This window comes from Protopterus annectens, chromosome 4.part0 (assembly GCF_019279795.1).
Source record: "Protopterus annectens isolate FY-2018-M chromosome 4.part0, PAN1.0, whole genome shotgun sequence".
Lineage (NCBI taxonomy): Eukaryota > Metazoa > Chordata > Ceratodontiformes > Protopteridae > Protopterus > Protopterus annectens.
The window spans coordinates 1,427,341,290-1,427,360,041 of NC_056733.1; the positions used below are offsets into that span (position 1 = coordinate 1,427,341,290).

General features: G+C 40.3%; 1 protein-coding gene across 1 annotated transcript in view; it reads right to left on the bottom strand.

Annotated features, from left to right (window-relative positions):
- AFF4 (AF4/FMR2 family member 4) overlaps positions 1-18,752 on the bottom strand; it is a 2,373,445-nt gene that overhangs the window by 1,263,543 nt on the left and 1,091,150 nt on the right. The window contains exon 11 of the mRNA XM_044069901.1: positions 9,221-10,147. Coding sequence (XP_043925836.1) covers positions 9,221-10,147 — 927 coding nt within the window. The remainder of the gene's footprint in view (positions 1-9,220; positions 10,148-18,752) is intronic.

Sequence of the window (18,752 nt, forward strand, 5' to 3'; positions counted from 1 at the left end):
GGCATGGTTCGAGTTTTAGACCTTGAAGAAAATGGCGTCGGTTTAATATGCAAGTCAGTAGGCCTAAATACACCCTCAGAAGCCGGTGCTTGCACAGCGGCTCCGGACCCATCCAAGGTAGAGACATCCGCAGGTTTCACAGGTGAAGCATCTCTCGGCATACCAGACTCTGAATGGGTCTCAGTAGAGGCCTGCGAATCTGTAGTAGCAGGTATCAGGGGCTGCGAAAATGCCTCACTGAGTACTGGCAAACTGGTGACTGACTTAGGAGAAGCGTTGTCGGCAGCTTTGGACCTAGACGGCCTGTCTCTGTCTTTATCTTTGCATTTTTTCGGAATGTCGGTAGTCGGATGGCTTACCGAAGACATATCTGGATAATTGAACCAAGCACCAAAATATTTATAAGTGAAAATATACCAACGGATAGTTTGTGGTTTAAATAAGGCAGAAATCCAACAGCGAGGTACTTTTTGGTCAGGGCCTAGGCAAGGAATACAGTACGAATGAAAATCTTTGAGGTATTTGCTTTCCACAAGAAATGCAATTATTTACTTTTACTGACATTGGTTTAGAGCAAGAAAAGTTTCCCCAATGGGGTACTTACCTTTTAGTTGAAGACTTCGGTTCTGAAACTCGAAAACGAAAATTTCAGGAGTCGGCCGACCGGCAATTGCAAACTGCTTCGGGCACCGCATGGCAAGAAAGACTGATGTAATGGCGTCTGCTGCATGTTTTACACCCCTGACAACCTGATGTCATGGAAGAAGAGACAGCAACCGACGCAGGACCCAAGACTTTATTAATCAGGCCGACTGAGGGCTACTGCAAGCAGATAACCTAAATGTGATGACTGCAACAGTGAAACATGAAGAACATCTAGCAGATCTCAGGGAAAAAACTGAAGAGCAGACTTTGGCACCTCTCAGAAGTTTATGAACAAGTCCTGGATACAGCAAATATGTATCTGGACTAGACTAGTTACAGGAAAGGTGGGAAAAGCGCAAACACGGGCTTTTATACCAGAAAGTTGAAAGAGATGGAAACAACTGACCAAACGGCGAATAAACTACAATTTCTAGGCCAGAAACCACTCCTCTTGTGGTAGATACACTACCTAGTGCTTACCACTCCCACTGATAAGCTAGAAGGCTTCCCTCCAACACAAAGGCTTGGGGGGCTCAGAAGCTTACATGCAGTCCTGGACACAGCAAATCTGTATCTGGACTAGACTAATTATAGGAAAGGTGGGAAACAAGCAGAAATGTGGGCTTTTAAACCAGAAAGTTGAAACAGATGGAAAAAACTGCTCAAAATGGCCAATAAACTGCAATTTCTGGGCCAGAAACCACTCCTCTTGTGGTAGATGGGCTACCTAGTGCTTACCACTCCCACTGATAAGCTAGAAGCCTTCCCTCCAACACAGATAGGCTTGGGGGGGCTCAAAAGCTTGCAAACATTCCTGGATACAGCAAATTTATATCTGGACTAGACTAGTTACAGGAAAGGCAGGAAACAAGCTTAGAATGTTTTTTAAAGAAAAACAGCTAAAACAGCACTAAAAACAATTCAAGTGTAGTGCAAGTTAGCACACAAGTGTGTAGCAATATTAAAGAAGGTACAGTTTAAATAAATGCAATTTATTCAAACTAAACTGTATACTGAACTGAATTCAATTATTGTTTTATTCAACTCTAAACAGTTAAAAAGTGTCAAAAAATATACTTATCAGCTGAGAAGAACTCTCAGTCAGAACACAAGGAGATTCTAGCAAAGTTTTTTATTTTTTTTTTTTAGTGAAGTGGAAAGAGAGAAAGGAGAAAACAAAAGATAATTCATGGTTAAGAACCTAGGTGGGTTGGGCCTTCTCAAATGTTCTCTCTGTATTAGGTAGAATAAGTTAATGACACTAGACTGGGATAAAGCTTAACAAATGGGACTGGTAGGAGTGTCTGAAATTAAAATATGACCTCAATGTACTCGGTTGAGTGAGCAAATGAGATGGACCCAGGAGGAGTGTTCAGACACAAATTTACAGGAGAGGCAGGGAATTCCAAAGCCACCAAGATTACTACCACAACAGGAACAGGGAGGGGAAACTAAATGCAGAGAGAGAGACCACAATATTGTGAAACAAACAAAAAAATAAAATGCAGTACTATCTTTAACACAATATTCAATGAAACAAATTAACAGAAAGACAAAATGCAGTACTATCTTTAACACTAAGTTTGTACTTAACTCAGCTTGTAATACAGTTGATGCAGGTATACAGCGGCCAGCCAAACAGCTCAGATATTCAGCAGAAATTCACAGATAAGTGACTAACACGAGTTTGAAAGCCCTAGGTGCAAGGCAAAGGGGAGAACAAGTTTCACAGAAGTCTGGATGAGGGACTGTCTGGCCAGAGTTCCATGTGGCTGGGAAGATCCCCTGAGAGGCTCCAAGAGCACGTGCGACACTACATGATTTGGTAGCAGTCAGGAGATACGTAACCCTGGAAAAGAGCTCTCTCTCCTGGGTAGAAGTTCAAGCCTGGATGAGGTCCATCCCGATGGAAGTCTGGAAGGGAGAGAGAGGTGGAAAGCAACTGGGACAGGACAGCTCCCGCCTGGGTGAGGGGTTACAGACCACGTCCTCTCGGAGAAGGAAGTCTGGAAGGGATAGATAGGCAGACAGTGGCAGGGCTGGGTGAAGGGAGGTCAGGCAGAACTCCCCACAATGGAAGTCCTTAAGGGAGTGACTGGCGGACAGCAGCAGGCCCTGGAGAGCTCCTGCCTGGGTGAAAGGGATCAGGCAGAGCTCCCTATGATGGAAGTCCTTGAAGAAGCACAAGGGCAGATGGCAGAGGGGCCAGGAAAGCTCCTGCCGGGGCGAAGGCATCCAACTTCACCCCATAAATGATGGCATCCTTGAAAGATCTCAAAGTTCCCAGAGCTGCTCTGGATGGGAAAGCAGGGGGACTCTAAAGCCTTCATGAGAGCGGAGCAGCCCCTCACTGGCTGAGGGGAGCTCCAGAGGGGCGGATGGGATCAGAGGGGAAGCTCCCCTGAGAAGGTCCGAAGGCATGAGCGATCTGGCATGATATGGCAGCCTGCAGGAGACATGGAGGTGTCCGAGTCCCCTGACATGGGGGGGGGGCAGCAGCTAGGGAAGGTCTCTTGGCCAGGTCAAATGGGAGGCCTGTAGGGGTCAGCCTTGACAGAAGACAGTAAGGGTGCACCGGGCAGATGGATGTGGGGCCTGAAAAGCTCAGGGCGCAAGTAAAAATGTCCTATGCAGACTACTTCAAGGCCCTAACCTTGCATTTGGTCTCCTACAAGCTTTTGAGGGGAGATCTATGCCTGAATACACGGCATTGTAAGACCCCACTCTGACAGACCTCCTGCATATCCACAAAACAAACAGCACCACAAGTACCCATTCTAAAGACTTAAACCTTGCCTGTGAAATAAACAGGACCTGCTGGAGAGATAGGTATGTATCCCAGGGACTACCCTGTCTATGGAACAGGCTCCCCATCCATGTGAAGCAGAGTTCCTCCCTAACCCAATTCAAGTGCAACTTGGACAACTGGATGGAAAAACGGAAATTCATCCCTGGTTTGGAACCTATGTCTCTAATGTACATAAGTAACCTGTAAATGGTTAATCCCTCAGCCCATGCTTACACTTATCAAGGGTATCAGAACCTGTCAGAGATTTGGGATGTATGGCTAGTCTTAAAAAGGCCCTTTTGGTCATTAACCTAGAAAACACCTATAAACCTTAGAACTGGTTCAGCAATGCTCACATTTATCGGGACATGACAAAATTAAATATTTATGAATATGGATTAAAAATTATTCTTGTGTGGCAGCTAAGGATATGTGGGAAGACACTAAACAAAAGATAATACAAAAATTGAGAAAATGAAACTTTGTTATATTGTTATGGATAGCAAGATACAAGCAGTTAAAATGTTTTTAATCCCTTTAGTCTTATGCATAGGTCAGACATTTTTATCAACCAGAGGAGAAGTTGTGGGTAGCAATAAAGCACTGAAGGACCTTATCTGGGAAGGGAAGACGGCAAGAGTCAAGTGGGATAAAATGATTGTTCAGTAGAACAGGGAGGATTGGGATTACCCAATTTGAAAGGGCATTTCAGAGCTACATAGTTAAGACTCCTATACATAGCACAAGCAGAAAACTAATTCCAAGTGGAAAGGGATGATGATGAAACACAGGAGAAGCTCAAAAACAAGGAGAGACTGAGATTCTGGATGCAGGCCATTAAGGAGAATAATAATCATGCAGAATATTGTACCCATAAAGTAGAAGAAAGTATTCTAAGAACTAAACCAACACGGGAATGGAGAAAGGAGATTCTGCCGACAGGGATGACTGCAATTAGGGATACAGACAATAGGCAAGAGGGGGCCAGAATTTATTGGAGAAAACTGACAAATGAACCAAAGTATTGGGAGAAAATAACTAGAGAGGGAAAGATGACAGAATGGGAAGACGCCAACAATTTATCTAGACTGCTTTCCCTAGGAAAAGATAATGGGATGGGGGTCCTAAACGAAAGACCAGTACCGGCAGAGTTTTTAATAGAATCTAGAACAGAAGTTGCCATTAGAAAAGGAATAATTAGTACAGCATATAAAATATTGCATGATAACTATAAAAATCAATCAAAGGAAGTTAGAAAGGATTGACAAGACACACTGGATAAGCAATTCACAAAGAAACAATGGGAGGATATATGTAGGTTTCCCAAATATGCAACAAAATCTAGAATATTTAGGATTTTTGCCTGGAAATGTTTACATAGATATTTTTATACCCCACGTAGACTCCACAGAATTTTTCCTCAGGCAGACAGTAGGTGCTGGAGGGGTAAGGGGGAAGAAAGAGGTAATTGGGGGCATATTTTCTGGCAGTGTGGTGAGCTGACGGACTTGAAGGATCCAGTGTGGGATGCCCTGTAGGAGATGCTGGGTGGGGAGATTGGTCTGATGAGGGAGATTATTTGTCTCAACTATGACACAGAATCGGAATTGCCTAGACATCGTAAAGCCTTGTTGTGTTTAAATGGTGGCTGCCAAAAAAAGCATTTACTAGAAAATGGAAATCAAAATCCAAACCAACTATACTGGAAGTAGTGAATATAGTAACAGAGATAAAACAACTGGAACTGAGATCTTCAGAAAAGAGATGGAGCAAACTACATAGGAAAAATGGGAATTGTGGGAACAATACATACAAGACCGGAATGAGATCTAAAAGCAGCAGGACTTTAATGTGCTATGCAATGTTTGAGTGAGAAAGATTGGGTAGATTTTAAGTGATGTACAATGTTTGCTACTTGGAGTGGGAATATGGTTTGTGGTGTAAAATGCTTGCGACTAGGATTGTGCCCGGTGTGGTTTGTTTTCATTTATACAAATGTATAACTGCCTGTGTAGTAAGTGATAGTTTAATAAAGATGTGTCTTGTTTAATTGAATAATTTATGTAATATTGCTTAGGTTAAATGATGTATAGCAATATATGTAAAGTATAATGTTTATTTTAATATAGTTTGATTACTTTTATATGAATGCAAATTTGCCTATGTCACAAGTGATAATTCAATAAAGGTGTCTGGAAAAAAAAGAAAGACTAAAAAAAATAACAGAACTGAGGAACTGGAAGCTCTTCATTATGGATAAGGATAATAAGATACGGACAATTAAAATGTTTTACTCCCTTTAGTTTTATAGACAGGTCAGGCATATTTTATCAACCACAAAAGTTGTAGACAATTAATGAACAGTTTAAGAAATTTATTTGGGAGAAAAAGATGGCAAGCGTTCAGTAGAATAAGTTGACCCACCCCACCCACCCCACAGAACAAGGTGGTTTAGGATTGCCTCATTTGAATGGATATTTTAAGAGTTACACAGTTAAGGCTCATGTACATAACACAAAAGCAGGAGGTTACAAATCAAAGTGTAAAGTGATGACGACCTGGGGAAGTCCAAGAATTGAGGAGATACAAATCTGCATACAAAGTCCTATTAAAGATATAAAAAAATACAGATTATATTCATAAAGTGGCAGAAAGTATTCTAAGAACCAAGCCAACATGGGAATGGAGAAAGGAGATTTTTGCCAATAGGGATGACTGCAAGTATGTATTGAAAACAGGCAACAGGGCATTGGGAATTTACTGGAGAAAAAATCATCAAAGGAACCAAGGTATTGAGAACAAATAACTAGAGAGGGAAAGGGAATAAAAGTGGTGTGAGACCAAGCAGAAATTTGGAATACAGGTTAGAGACTGCCCCCCAGCAGAGGCTAGCACATGAAATGGGAGACTGCTAAGTGAAAGACCATCTCTGGTATTTTAGCTGAGTACAGAACAGAAGCTCCTGTTAAAAAGGAGATAATTCATATGATATATATATATACATATTTCATATGATATATATATATATATATATATATACATATACATACACATATTATAAAATACTACATGATAACAATAAGATTAAATCAGACTAAGTTAGAAATAGACTGGAAAGGTAAGACAGAAAGGAACAGTGGAAGGACAGCTGTGTGGCTCCCAGGTATGTAACAAAGTCAAAATTATTTAAGATTTCTGCTTCTAACCAATTAGCAAAGGTATCTTTTTACCTCAAGCAGACCAGGGAATTTTTCCTCAAGTATTTAGCAAATGCTGAAGATACAAGAGGAAAGAGGTAATAAGAAACATGTATTTTTTGATAGTGCAATGTGTTAGCAGATTTTTAAAATTCCCTACAAAGTACTTTGTCAGAAACAGAAGAAATGGGTGTTACTACAGAAATGATTACAGTATTTGAACTGCTTAGACATAGCAAGGACTTAATAAATTTAATAAAACTGACTTCCTGAAAAGCAACTAGGAAAAAATCTTAACCAAAATCTAAACCAACTCTAACGGAAGTACTGAATATTGTAAAAGCAATACATAAACTAGAGGTGGGATCTTTACAAAAGGGAAGGAGCAGATTCTATAGAAATACATGTAATTTGTGGGAACGGCACAAGCAGGGTAATGACTAGCAGGAAGAGAGGTTTAAGGTGAAGCAGGAAATGAGACATTTATGTAATGTTAGAATGATTGATGATTGTTAAAAGCTAAACATGTATGGAATTTATTATTTTATATATTTGTCTTTGTTTGTTGACCAGGAAAGTCTGACTGGGCAGTGTCCTTTTTCAGCGGAGGCCCGGGGAGAAAAGCTCCAGCACATTTACATTTCTAAGTTACATGTTAATGATAAGTAGTACTGATTTTGGTATGACTAGTAGGTTTACTGTTGAGATGCAAGAGAAGAAAATTTTCTGAATCAGTGCAGACCGTTATTACTGACTGAAGGTAGTGACGGTAGTGATAAGAAGGTTATGGAGTTATGACTAATGAGTTAGAGCTGTGTTATGTAGGCACTGCAAAACAGAAAGGAAAGCATTATGTTAAAGTACTAGTAAAGTGGGGGAAAAAGTTAGTGGTGTTAGAGGAGAGGGAAGAGTCGAATGAGGACATGAAATATCACTCCTGGTATTGCTGGAGAAGTAAACAGTAGGGTGGATGGGGACGGTGTACTATGATGTTAGGAGAGAAAAGTGAGAGAGATGTTTGAGGGAGAAAGGTAGGCATAATTATGAGGAAAATTTAAGGTTCTGGTGGGTACAAGTTGAGTAGTATAAGACAGGATGGGGAGAGCCTTTATGATATGCTTTTAATCATGAGAGATACAGGAATGACAATGAGAAATCACGTTTTTTTTTTCTTTTCTATTATGGCAAGCACACCCATGTCATTACTTCAGTTATTTAATAAAGATGTTTAAAAAAAAACAAGAAACTTTAAAAAAAAAAAAAAAATCTGATATGATCTATAAAAGGACATTTAGATTTTAATAGTGCCTCAGGTAAAAAAAAAAAAAAAATACCACAACTCTTACAAATTGAAGAAACTGCTTTTCTTTGGATAAACTTAATTCTCTCCAAAGTGTTACAACATTAAATCAGCAAAATAAATCAAACAATTCATCACTTTCAACTGTAAACAGGCAAGAATTCTTGGAATGTTTCTCGATTAGGGAAAAGGAAGCCTTAAGGAAATAAGACTTGGTTGCCTGAAGACTATTAAAAAGTTTAAATATGACAGTTTGAGTAAGCTTATTACAACTTAACTCTAATGAAGGAATGGAAGAATGCTTAAAACATTCAGTAGAATCAGTTCTGTCACCAGAAGTAAACAAGGAATCTTGCGATCTCTTTAGAAAATGCTTCACAACTTCTTATAGGCTTGTGATGTTATTCCTACTCTACATATTTTGCTTACAAACGTATGTTCCTCATTTCATACTGTGAAGTATTTTTTCCTTTAGAATTTGTTTTTAATTTACTACTTTCTGCCATATTATTTAAAATGCACTTAAACTTCAACTCGATCAATACAGCTATTAAAAATCATATTTACAGCTTTACTATCAATTATTAAATTACAATAGTAAAGCTAAATAGAAGCGCTTACAAAACAGCTTTAGCTCTCAACTATAAATGACTTCCATGGGAAAAAAAATTAGAAACCTGGAAAAGTGAACACTAATTTTGCCTCCATGAAAGGTTTTTTTTTGGTCATACTCTAACACCACAAAATATTAGTCAGTACAAGACGAGATTTACCAAAAATAAAGCATTACTGCACTGCTGTAATTTACTTTAAATATGTCTATTACTTCTGACATGATTCTAAAACAAAAATACTTACTTCATGTGACAGCCTGCAAGACACATCTTTAACTGTTAAGTAACACTTGTAGTCAAGTCACAAAGTACCCTGCAGGAAACGTTATGTTACGTCACTCTGGTATAGTTTAGTTTTTTCCTTAACTTTTAGCCTTATGTATTTTGAATATTAATGGCTGAACATTATACACAATAATGGCATACTAGTTTATCTACTACTACCAGCAATGGTATTCTTTTCATTCCCTTTGCAGTACTGTTTGCCGTGCTAACAAAATATTCAATCAAGGGTACAAACACAGCTGTTCTTAAAACACTGGAAATACTACAATACAATCTTAACCAAAACTTTAAAAACTTTCTACATAACAATTAAAACCTTTGAAAAATGTGTTTTGCAGAAAAAATACATCATGCTGTTATAAAACTCTTATTCGTTAATAGCACAACTAACCTTATGTTTTCTCTTCCCTTTCACAGAACTTTTGTCTGAAGATGATTTTTGCGACTCTCTTACGTGCCTGTCTTGTGAGCACTTCTCAGTTTTGGGTTGCTCAGTTTCTTTGTATGGTCTTCCAGGTACTCTAGACAAAAGGTTCAAGTTAATTTTAACAATAAGTGATGGTACAGAGTACCTCTCATCATGGTCACTGAGGGGAGAAAGAAGTCCTCTGTCATCCATAGGAGAGAATATTCGGTGACGGAAAAAATTATCCTCCTCTTCTGTACAAGGTTTACTTACAGGAGTCCTATTGCAATCAGAATACTTAGGAGTCTGTGAAGAAGAAGGTAGACTTTCATCTTCATCTGACTCAGATGAAGAGGAGTCTGTTTCAACAAATTCCTTGGACTTTTGGGAGGGCTTGCAAGGAAGCTTTTTTTTCCTCTCTCCTGCTGGTCGAGGGGAAGATTTGGGTTCTTTCTTTATGCTAGGTTTTCGGGATCCCTTTGTAGCTGCAATGTGCCGATTTGAAGGTATACTAGTTGAAATTTCTGAAGATGTCTCACTTTCAACCTTTAGTCCACCTCTTGGTTCTTCAACGACAGCTCCCTTATCTCCCTTTTTGGGCTGCTTTTTCCCCATTGTCCTTCTCTGTGTCATACTGCTATCACTTTGACCAGGGGATTTCTGTCGTCCTCTGCTGCTCTCAGAGCTTTTCTGTGATGGCCTAGAGTCCCTTCCAGGAGCAGAAGAACTAGAATCTTTAGACACACACTGGTCCCCAAAACTACTACCAGACATTTGTTCATGGTTCTCTTTCTTGTAGCTTAAAGATGATGGGATGTTGCTATCAACAGATGAAGCTGGTGATGCTTTTTGAGGGTTCATATTGGTCAACCAGTTCTCCAGCTGCCACTTGTTTGTAGGTGGTGGTTCAGGCTGTAAAGGAAGTTAAAAAACAATATAAAGGGGCTGTCTTTTACATTCAAATTATAGATTACTATATGTGTAATATATTATCTTACAAAGAAACTGCCAGAGGAGGAAAACCAAGATTCCATTTAAAGCAATATTTCTTGCCTGTTCCATGGAACATGGTGATAAAGCCTGACTATAACCCAGGTGACCTTTGTTTGACCACTGGTTCAATAACTAGGGAAAGGGTCATATAGGGAGTAGAATAAAGAAACTTACCTTGGTCACATTCTCCTGGGACAGGGCAAATGGTCACGTACTGGAAAGCACAAGCTCATCAATCGATCAACTGGAAACCATAGAACCTTCAAGAACATGACAGCTTATGGCTTGCATCACACAATCATGTGAAACATCCTCACTTCATAAACTATACTCCTATACCTTAGGTATGTAAACAGGCATAAACATGGGTAAAACTGTTAAAGCTTGAAGTATCAACACCTGATGTCTGCCTGGATGGTGGTCTTGATGTAGTTGGGAATTTTTCACAGAGTAAACATGAAAGGTTGTGGCTGTAGCAATGGTAATAACCGGCAGACTGAGGGACTACAACGGCAACAAAATACTAACAAAAATAAACAAATTTAAAGCAATTTTAAGGGGTTAAACAGCAGCAATACGAACCCAACATTGTTCCCTGCACTCCCCCCCCCTTCAAGTCTGCCCATGTGCTTCAGTAGTGATTGAGAGCAGTGGCTTGAGATGGCCAGGAATCACCCTCTCCCCACTAGGATGGGAATGGCCAGCCCTCAAGCTGGGCCAGCAAGTGCCTAATCGGACCTAGGTTGCCTGGGTCATATAGTTAGGGCTTTGTCCCCCTAAACTACTGCTGTAGCACCTTCTGTAGGACTTTTGGCATTCTGGGCTTCCTAATGAAATTGCAAAGAATAGAATTTTGAAAATGGGGCTTCTGATCCCCCCCTTTTAACAGAAGACTGCACGACAGCACTCCCTTATGGCACCCCTACCTCCTACTTTTACATACACTATGTGTGGAGATCTCTGCACTTCAGAAGGCTCAAAGAAATACTATAAAGCTATCAACTTTCAAAATTAAGGGCATCTGAAATGCCAGTCTTTGATATTATAACAAGAACCAAGTCCAAAGATCACAACTAATCTCTGAACTATACAGTAGTATGGACTAAAGGGACACTAAAAATGTTTCATTTTTTTTATTTCTAGAACAGCTGCTTATCTAGTTTATGTGTAACATGACAAAATGCTGGTTACATAAACACAATCATCCACAAAGTCTACCAGTTCACTTTTGTTAGACATGAAAGTCAAAATCATATCCTTTCTACTGTCAAAACAATGCTGCATTTGCATGCATAAGCAAAATGGGCATTGCTATGTTCTGATGAGGCGGTCCATACAAGTCATTTGCTTGTGGCTATAATACTGATAAATCACCACATGCAGGAAGAAGTTTAACTTTATGCAAACCACAATTTAGTGTTTTGGGCATACATACAAAAGCCCACCCCCCCACCCCCCCCACACACAAAAAAACTCAACTGCCTGCAATACAGACATCATCTTTTTTTAAGTAGCTTAAAAGTTACTGGCCAAATAAGCTCTCTTTTTCTGTCATTGTTGCCTCAATATATGCATGTCAGCACAGGGGTGGGAAGGGTAGCATGTTGCAAGCACCGTTAAAGGAAAACTCCACTTTAAAACTCAAAAAACGCATTTCTCTCTCTCTATTGTATCTGTTTTCTGAGATATTTAAATCCTTCAAAACCACTACAAGTGTTCGTCTTTTGCAACTTTAATGCATTTCTCACAAAATGGTCATCGATGAGGCCTGCCAGGGTAACATGATCTTGTTTTCTTGCTTTCATTCTTTCTTCACAGAATACATTTCAAGTCCTCTCTATACAAGTCATGCTAGACACAAGAAAGTTGTGTTTTATCACGCCATTAAGATCAAATGAAGGAGTGTGAAGCATTGTCATGTAACACACCTTCTTTGACAGAGTTGCTTCTATATTTCCCAGCATGAGTCTCATTTATGTCTCTTTCAGCATTTGTTCTATGTTAAAACTTAGCATCGTACAGCAAAAGAAAGTAGTTAAATAGCAGGCTTTTGTAAAGGGATTCTTTTCTAGTTCAAAAGAAACTGACAGACCCTCTCCATACTTATTTTGAAGTGTGAAAATTCTCATTCCAGTAAATGATCCTTAGTGTAGCTTGTACAGCTGACAGCTACAACTGTTAAGGGGAACAGAATGCAATGTGCAAGGACCGACTCAGTCAGTAGGAGTCTTTTACCAGAGATTTGTGTACCAGCTATACATCCTTCTCTGGAAGGATGTCACAAAAAAAGTATAGAACACCTTTTTATAAACAGTACCAGTGCACCTAGTTGATAAGGCCACCTGTCTTTTCCTCTGCAGAGCAATCCTGGTTTGGGCAATTGGGGGGTATTGAAAATGGTAAATGCATTGATACTGAATAAGAAAAAATATTTTTAGACTTCTCTAAATGTCACAGAATTTTTTGATACTACATTTAAATCATCTTAATATATAAAGTACAAATAGCCAGCATTTAAAGCTTAGCATTTCAATACCCTGATGTTGCTTATGTAAAACTGCCAGAAGAACTGACAACTGCATTTAAACCTAACTGCTTTGTTTTGCTATAAAAGGCATGGCTACAGTGGAAGCAGCAGTGAATCACAGTAAGTTCTCTTCCTCATCTGTAATAAAGACAATGGAAAAAAGTTTCACAGCTTTCTGTCTTTTTATAGTAGCAGGATTAATTGCCTATCTAGCATTGACAACGGTACCTCTCACAGGGTAAACTACAAATTTCTCTGTGTCTGTGGTAGGTAATGTAGTCGAAGATAAACTTGTCGGCAAAGTACATGAAGTCAAGCTTATAAATGTAGGTGACCTTTGATTTCAAGGCAAGGAAATGAAAGTTTTATAAAGTACAAGCAGGTTACTGGGACCTACACGATACTGGAACCATATCATAGGGAGAAAAGCAACCTAAGGATAGAGCTAAACTGTAGGAGATGGCAGAGTTTTCGTTTAAGTAACAAAAGTTAAATCAAGAATTAAGCTTTAAATATCTGAAAAAGTGTTTACATTCACAATCGAATACTGCAAGTGAATTGAATCTATAAAAACTAACTGTCTCCACAACTCTAAAATCATGCTCATTGAACATGGTACACTTCATTGAGAAAGTCACCAAAGCGTTGGATGAAGTTAAGGCAGTGCGCATACCACCTATCAGGACCTAGCCAAAGCCTGTAACACAATCTCCCACTCAGGTATCATTGATAAACTCTCCCAGCTTTCACCAACAGAACACATACTGTCACACCTGGTGACTCCACCTCTACCAGTAGACCCATCACCAGGGCCTGTAATTTAGATACCCTTCTTGCTGAAGAGATTGCTAAAAGGAAAGCTGTTTTCCAAGAAAGGAATTTTAACTCTGCAGTTGCAGCTGGCTCAAAAGAGGGAAGGGGGGGTTTCTCCAATACAAAATTAAAGGTCCCACGCTGGAGTTGGGGCTCTGCTGGGTGGTCTTAAGTTTTTTTTCCCTCTGAGGAACTGCTTGAGCAGTGGGTGAGAAAAGAGGGAAGGTTCTGTGTTGTAATGAACTGAAATGGCTGCGGCCTGAATTTTGATGGAGGAAAAGGAAAGGCCTTTGTGAAGCATCTCAGTTAAGTATTGAAGAATCTGAGGTAAATTGGGCACTGTTGTGGCCATCCCTTGAGTATGGTCCCAGGCAGAATCTTTTCCATTTTTCAGCATAAGATTTTCTAGTACTAGGCCTCCTTGCCTCCAAAATGACATCAAACACTTGTTTACTGAGGGACGGTAATGGAGAGATTAGGTAATTAGCCAGGCTGCCAGGTTCAGGGTTTGAAGCTGGGGGTGCAAAATCTGGTTCCCCTGCTGAGACAGCAGGGTAGGGGTCTGAGGTACGTGCCATGGGGCCAGCTGGGACACACTGCGCAAGAGGGGGTACCAGTGTTGACGTGGCTAGTCCGGTTCAATCAGTACCATCCCTGGTTTGTCCTGTTTGATCTTTAGTAGCACTTTGGAGAGGAGAGGAGAGGCAGAGGAGGAAAGGCATAAACTGATAGATTTTTCCATCTGAAGGACAGAGCATCCACTTTCCAAGCTTGTTTGTGGGGAGTTCTTGTGCAGAATGTGTCCAATTGGTAGTTCTGGGGGGAGTCAAACAGGTCTATATCCGGGATCCCCATTTGTTGATCAACATGTTGAAAATCTTTGGTTCCAGTTTCCACTTGTGTGGGTCCATGAGATTTCTGCTTAGTTCGTCTGCCAGTGTATTTAGTTTCTCTGGCAGGAATTGAGCCTGTAGATGCACTTGGTAGCTCAAGGCTGTGTCCCACACAGCCATGGCTAGTCTGCAGAGGGGGTAAGAATGGGTACCCCCTGCTTGTTTATGTACCACATAACAGTAGTGTTGTCTGTCTTTGCCATTAACTGTCCCGGAAGAATGTGGTCCTTGATGGCTGTCAGGGCATTCCGTACCAGCTAACATTTCTTTCTGATTGATATGCAGGTGCATTTGACTTGGGTTCCATTTGCCCTGAATGCACTTCCCAGTCAGGTGAGCCCCTCATGCATTGTCTGATGCGTCTGTTAGGGTTTGGGCAGCAGGGGATAGAGTGAATAGCAGTACCTTGTTTTGGTGGCAGGCCTCTGCCCACCAAAGGAATTCTAACCGTAGGTAAGGTATGATAGGAATCACTGCTTCTAGATCCTGAGAATGTTGACACCATAGGCTTTTTAGATACCATTGTAGTTTCCTCATATGCAGTCAGTCTTGCATATGGAATTAGTAGAATGCAAAAGGCCATGAACCCCAAGGCTTGCAGTATTTGCCTTGCAGGGTTCTTGTGGCCACTAGTTTGAAGTAAGTTGTCACATGAATTTGTTTCTCGAATTTGTTTCTCTGCCATGAGGAAAGCCATTTGGGAAGTTGTGGTCAAGCTTGCTCCCAGGAATATAATTTGACAGGATGCCAGATGTGATTTCTTTAGTTTATGGTGTAGCCCAGACAAGTTAACACCTTTTGTACAAATGCCAGATGATTCAAAAGTGGTCCTGGCTTTCTGCCTGAATTAGACAATCGTCCAGGTATGGGTATACCTGAATATTTATTTGCCTGCAAAATACAATGACTGGAGCCAGGCACTTTGTGACTACCCTGGGCGCAGTAGATAAGCCAAAGGGCATTGCAGCGAACTGATAGTGCACGCAGCCTGCTTTGAAGCGCAGGTATTTTCTGCAAGATTCCCTGACTGGTTGTGCAGGTAGGCTTCCTTTAAATCCAGTGTTGCCAACCAGGCATCTTTGCCTATCATGGGAAGCAACAGCTGAAGAGTTAGCATCTTGAATTTTGGAATCACCAAAAAGGTGTTTAGTATAGACAGGTGCAGGATAGGATGCCATAAGTTCTTTTTTCTGGGTACCAGAAAAAGTCTTGAGTAGAAAACTTCTGGTACACAGAGTGAAAAGCCTTTAATCTTGAGAGAGAGTACTTGCTTTTGAGCCTCTGCCCACTGATTTGGGGGTAGATCTGGCCAACCGTTTGGGGTTGGTAGCGTGTGGAAGTGAAATCTGTACCCTTGGGAAACTATGTTTAAAACTCATTTGTCCTGGGTAATGAGTTCCCAGTTTTTTGCTTGCAGAGCAATCTTTCCCACTAAAGGGGCAGTCAGTTGAGAAGTGCTTGGAAGTTTTAAAGTTAAGTCATTGAGACAGCTTATACTACTCCCTGATTTGGAAGTGGGAGTCCCCCCACTGCTTAGTCCTGCGTGTACCCCTGGGACTGAAGCCTGGGTATTCTGCTGGTTCTGGGTTTGAATTGAGAAGGCCTGGATGAGGCAGGAAAGGACCAATTTTTTGAGGGCCAAAGCCTACTAAATCTAGGAGGCTGCACTTGTAAGAAATCTTTAACAGTTTGCATAGATTTAGCTTTTTCCTCCATCTTTTTAAGAACTTCTGCTTTGTCGCCAAACAGGCAGTCCTGATTTAATTTTAAGGGAGCATCCAGCAATTTAGTTTTAACATGATCTGGCAAAGACTGCTCCTTAAGCCAAGCATGCCTTCTAAGTACAGACCTGGTGACAGCAGCCCTGCAAGATGCCTCTAGTGAATCAAAACCACACTGCAAAGTATGTTTTCCAACCTGTTCAGCAGGATGCATTAAACCCTGTAAATCCTTATTTTCAGAGCAATCTGGAATCAACATCATTTTCTGTTTAAACAATCCAATAATATGCTGCTACTTTAACATATGAAACTGGCAATTTAAGGTCCTGAAGGCCAAGGTTGCAAAGGTGTATACCTTCTTACCCCATCTATCCAGGGCCCTGGAATGTCTACCAGAGGGGGTAGGATTTTTAGCAGTAGTAGCCTTAATGCCCTTGGGTCCCTGTGAAATGGTCTCAGGGTCCGCAGTAGGATTTTTAAGAAGGAACTTATGAGAATCAGGAACCCTAATATCTATCAGGTTTTCTGGGAGTAGGAGGTAGAGAGTCAGGGGCCAAGATATATTCCGAAAAGACATTGTCAACAATGTCCAGCACAGGAGGGATAGCTAAAGGCCTGTGTTGGGGCAGGAGTAAGAAATCTCTAAGCCTCTTTTTAGAATCAGAGTAGTCTTGGCTTTCCCAGTGAAAATATTCCCCAAGAGTATGTACGGTTTCACCAAAAGAAAAATCCTCTGGGGATGAAGCAGAGGGAATAGAGTCCTCTGCATTAGAATCCTCATAGGTAGATAAGGGTAAATCGTGGTCATCAGAGACGACAAATTTCACAATGTTGGTCAGAAGTATCATAAGCAAATTCAGTCCTAGGTCTCCTAGAGGGGGAAGGTTGGCTTCTCCTGATTAAAGTAATAAGGTCTTCAGCCTATCTTACCATTTGTTTTTTAGGCATAGAGGCCTGACCATGCAGTCTGGGCAGTTTCCTAGGCATGGCTCAGAGTTTTAGGCCTAGAAAAAGATGGCGTTGGTTTAATATGCAAGTCAGTAGGCCTGAAAACACCCTCAGAAGCCAGTTCCTGCACAGCAGCTGCAGTGCCATCCAAGGTAGAGACATCCGCAGATTCCACAGTTGAAGCATCTCACGGCATACCGGACTCTGAATGGGTCTCAGTAGAGGCCTGCGAATCTGAAGTAGCAAGTATCAGGGCCTGCGAAAGCACCTCACTGAGTACTAGCGAACTGGCGACTAGCTTAGAAGCGTCGTCAGCAGCTTTGGACCTAAGCAGCCTCTGTCTTTATCTTTGGGTTTTTTCAGAATGTTGGTAGTCAGGTGGCTCACCGAAGACATATCTGGATAATTGAACCGAGCACCAAAATATTTAGAAGCGAAAATATACAGACGAATAGTTTGTGGTTTAAATAAGGCACAAAACCGACAGCGAGGTACGTCGTGGTCAGGGCCTAGGCAAGGAATACAGTACGAATGAAAATCTTTATGAGGTATTTGCTTTCCACAAGAAATACAATTATTGACTTTTACTGACATCGGCTTAGAGCAAGAAAAAGTTTCCCCAACGGGGTACTTCACTTTAGTTGAAGACTTCGGTTCTGAAACCCGAAAACGAAAATTTCAGGAGTCGGCCGACCGGCACTTGCGAACTGCTTCTGCTTCGGGCACCGCACGACAAGAAAGACTGGGGTAATGGCATCGGCTGCATGCTTTATACCCCTGACTACCTGACGTCACGGAAGATGAGACAGCAACAGACCCAAGACTTTGATAATCAGGCCGAGTTAGGGCTACTGCAAGCAGTTAACCCAAACGTGATGACTGCAACAGTGAAACACGAAGAACATCTTCTCTGTGTGGAAGATTTCCAGTCCATATATCTCTCTAGTTAATCACTGTATATTAATCAGATCAGACAATAGTAGTAGAAGTAGTAGTGAACTTAAACTCGTAAAAAAAAAAAAATATATATAAAAAATATATAATTGTACAAAATTACTAAGTATTCGAAAGTAATCCAAGCAAGGTAGGCGGTCTTGTCTCCGGTCGAAAATCCTTTAAGTACACAGACAAGCGATCCAAGTAAAATGAAAATAGAGTAATAGTTTCCTCACAAGCTTTCTAAATACATACATTTTATATATATATATATATATATATATATATATATACATATACATATATATATATATATACATACATATATATATATATACATACATATATATATATATACATATATATATATATATATATATATATATATATATATATATATATATATATACATATATATATATACATATATATATATATATATACACACACATACATATATATACACACATGCATACACGCTTTTTATCAGGCAAGGGAGTGGTTTATTGTGCTGTAAAATAAAATGCTATTGGTACTCATGTTAAATTCACATCCCTTCCTCCATCAGTGACATGCGAGCAGGTCCAGCCCTACTTAGTAGCTGTCATAATAATATAACTTATGTACTTAAAAAAAAAAAAAAAAAAAATATAATGATGTGCTACCTCTTATTTAACCAGATGATT